Source organism: Triticum aestivum, chromosome 6B (genome assembly GCF_018294505.1).
Source record: "Triticum aestivum cultivar Chinese Spring chromosome 6B, IWGSC CS RefSeq v2.1, whole genome shotgun sequence".
Classification (NCBI taxonomy): domain Eukaryota; kingdom Viridiplantae; phylum Streptophyta; class Magnoliopsida; order Poales; family Poaceae; genus Triticum; species Triticum aestivum.
The window spans coordinates 729,305,869-729,309,427 of NC_057810.1; the positions used below are offsets into that span (position 1 = coordinate 729,305,869).

At 42.9% G+C, this 3,559-nt stretch overlaps 1 protein-coding gene across 1 annotated transcript; it reads right to left on the reverse strand.

Moving 5' to 3' along the window:
* Positions 1 to 2,079: 2,079 nt before the first annotated feature.
* LOC123135273 (probable E3 ubiquitin-protein ligase ATL44) lies at positions 2,080 to 3,034 on the reverse strand. The gene has a single exon (XM_044554328.1). The coding sequence runs from the start codon at positions 2,961 to 2,963 to the stop codon at positions 2,349 to 2,351; it is 615 nt and encodes a 204-aa protein (XP_044410263.1). The 5' UTR covers positions 2,964 to 3,034; the 3' UTR covers positions 2,080 to 2,348.
* Between the last annotated feature and the right edge of the window lie 525 nt (positions 3,035 to 3,559).

The following is a 3,559-nucleotide window of genomic DNA, read 5'->3' on the forward strand; positions in this document are numbered from 1 at the left end:
TTAGGTATTCAAAAATAAATATCATTTTCAAAAAAATCCCGTCATCAATTTATTCTCACATATTAAAAAACACAATCAGGTTTCCGGAAAGGTTCATAAATTTAAAAAATATCCCTTTTTAAATAAAATTCTAACTCCCTCCAATCTATATTAATTATTTATGATTTACTAAAAAGTGGTACAAATGTTCAAAACTTGTACTAAATCAGCGACAATGAATATGAATCAGAGGAATTATTGAATTTTGAAAATACGTACAAATTGGAAAAGAAGATTGCTTTTTGAAGAAAATCAATTATTTAAGAATTTTTTTTAAAAAATGTTCGTTCTTTCGAGAAATATGCACACGTTTAAAAAAATGGAAGTTTAAAAACAGGATTGATACTTTTGTACATGCTTTTCGTTAAGCTAAATTGTTAAAATTTTAAATAATCGAAAGCTATAATAGCCGCTCTGCTACAGCACCACAATGGGCCGACCCAGTCAGGCGTTACCTTGAGAGAGATTGGCTAGTAAGTAATTTGACGCGTAATGCGCCCAATAGGAGCTCTCCAGACTGATATCAAACCCGGTGACCGAAAGGGCCGCGTACAACCGATGCTAATGGGCGGACTTGTTGCTGCCCATAATTTTTTATGTTTTTTCACTTATTATTTTATCTCCAAATGAATTGATATTTGTACTTATATAATCAGCTAATAAGACAGAAAGTGTGAAAGTTGTTTGAAGTGTCGACGTATTTTGGAAATTTTTAGGTGATTACCATTTTCAGAAAAAAAAATCATTTAATATTCTAAAATGTTCATGTTACTTCAAAAAATATTGAACCTTCAAAAATATTTGGTATTTGTTTCAGCTGAATTTTCATGTAATTTTCAAAACAGTTCACACGTTAGAAAATATTCATGTCTTTGTCTAAATATTTATATTAAAAAATAGGAAAAACAGAAGAAAAAATAGATGGAAAAGGATAGATGAAAAAAAGAAAAGGTGAAGCAAAAAGATAAAGAAAAATTAAATTGGATAAAAAATAAGAAAAAAGAAAGAAAATTGTACATCCAATGGCACAAAATGGCCCTAGACCCATGGATGGCAACCGTGGACAATTAACGAGTTATTGCCCACTATATGCGCCAGCAGTCGGGGGAGCCGGCGCGGAGAAAGCATGTGAAATACTTCTTGTAAACTAAGAAACTTTGAGCTATATGTACACTCTCCAATTGTTTTTTGAGCGGTTATGATCCCCAATTAACTATACATATGTATTGGGCTGTGCTGTAAAACAAAAGTTACACCTTTGTCAATTTGATGCGGTGTATGATTAATATTCTCAAGTGGTGGGATTAAACCAGGGGCTGGGAGATGTTGTGGCACTGTAATGGGGTCGCACTTGCAACGGCTCAAAACTCAACTGCTGTCCCCTCCGTTTCTTTTTCTTTGTTGCTTTCGGAGGTCAACTGAAACCCAGCCAATAGCCAGGCTAGGCTTGGGCTACAAATTGATTCAGCAAGTGTAAAGCACCGGCCAGCAGCAAAAGAGAATCTCCTTAGCTCTCCTAGTCCCGGTGAACTAGCCACTAGCTTAGCTAGCGCGAATCATACATTCCATCAAATTATACTGTATGTGTGATGTGTCTCATCTCTCCATTGAAAAACTAAAACTGAATTTGTTCATTTTTTTTTCACCGGAGAAAGTGCATGATTACTTATATTACCAGCATAATCGTCTGGAAATAACTGCGTGGTTTTAGTTCAAATTTGAACACACCACTTATTTCCGAACAGAGGGAGTAGTAGATTTTTTTTGAAAAGAAGGATATCCCTGGTCTCTGCATCACGACGATGCATGCAACCATATCTTATTAATAGTGCAAAAGCGAGCAGCCAAATCATCGGCCCGAAAAAAAAAGAGAAACAGAAACCCTGAGGCCGTATACCTCGCGACAGTAACTCCCCCAGATAGCCACTAACCCTATGACACATGACACAACATAAACGACAAATAGACAACTCCTAGGCTACGCCTTCAAGAAGGAACATCATCGATCGATGTAACATTGGTCTGAGTGGTAACTCGATACAAATTGTACTATTCAATGTTAATGTACCATCTTAAGTAGGTAAGTCCATTGGATACAGATTTGGCCAGATCGAACTGGAGAATATATCTCAAATATTATATTGAATACATATGTACAATTCAAGTATCATGATAACTCTTACCACTGAAGCACACTAATTTTCTTTCTTTCACTATAGGCAAATGCAATTCGTAGCTAACTGAATTGCACTAACAACCATTGCAAGTTTGCAACTACTGTAGCTAGGATCGATGTTGTCCAGTGACAGCTACGGCAAGAAGCTGCTCCCGTCCGTGTCAGCAGAAGCAGAAGTGGCCACGCTGTCGCCGTCACAGGCCGCTCCACAGCTCCGGCACCGGCCCGGGGCTGCGAGCGGTGGCGCCGGCGGCGAGCAGGACGAGGAGGACACTGACGAATCGAGGATGGTGGCGCGGCAGGAGGGGCAGGTGGCGCACGTTCGGAGCCAGGCGTCGACGCAGGCGACGTGGAAGGAGTGGCCGCACCGCGGCAGCACCCGGAGCTCCTCCCCGGCGACCAGGTCCGCCAGGCAGATGGCGCACTGCTCCTCCAGCTGGTGCCCTTCCTTCACTGCCGTGACGGGGAGCGCGTCGATTGCCTTCTTCTTCAGGCCTCGGGGAGGAAGAGGCAAGGTCATGGTGATGCTATTGCCGGCGAACGGTAAAGAGCGGCGGGCGTGGCGGCAGGTGCAGCGCGCGACGAGGGCGAGGCCGGCGAGGCAGACGAGCGCGCAGAGGAGGGCGGCCAGGATGACCACCATGTTGGGGTCGATGGAGATCATGGCCGCCGGCGCCGACGACGAAGATGAGGAGGCAGCGGCGGCGGTGCTAGAGCTAGAGTGGACAAGGCTCGCTGGAGTTGGCATGGTGGTGGACGGTCGGTCAGTGGCGAAGCAGTGAGTGAAGTGCGGCTGTTTGCTTGGCAACAAATGAGTACCACGAGCTGGTCCTGATCTGTCTAGTGTCTAGTGGAGGTTATATAGTCGACGGTCACACACGACACCCCACGTGGTGGGAGGGGAATTTTTGAGGGTCCGTCTAGGACACATCTAGATGTCACATCTAAGTTAAAATCATCATATGTTTATAGCTTTTTGTTTGTTTGTTGTTTTTCTTTTCTCTTATTGTATATCGCCATGGCCTTGTCTTTTCTTTTTTGTGTGACCAGCGTGACCATAGCACGCTCACATGGGCAAGGCCCAGCGTGCCTCACACGCCTGCTCACTCTACGGCCTGTAGCCGATCGTAGTAGTAACGATTTGTGCTTTCTATTCCTTTTGTTTCTTTTATTTTCTATTTTTTTTTTCTTTTTCTTTCAGGTGTAGTTTTCTTTCAGTTCTAATATATGTTAAATAAAATAAAATACACAACCCTTAGTTGCGAGTCCATGTTTTTCATGCAACCGGGGACCTTCGACAGACACACACACACCCCTTTGTTGCGAGTTTGATGGTTGGCTTGC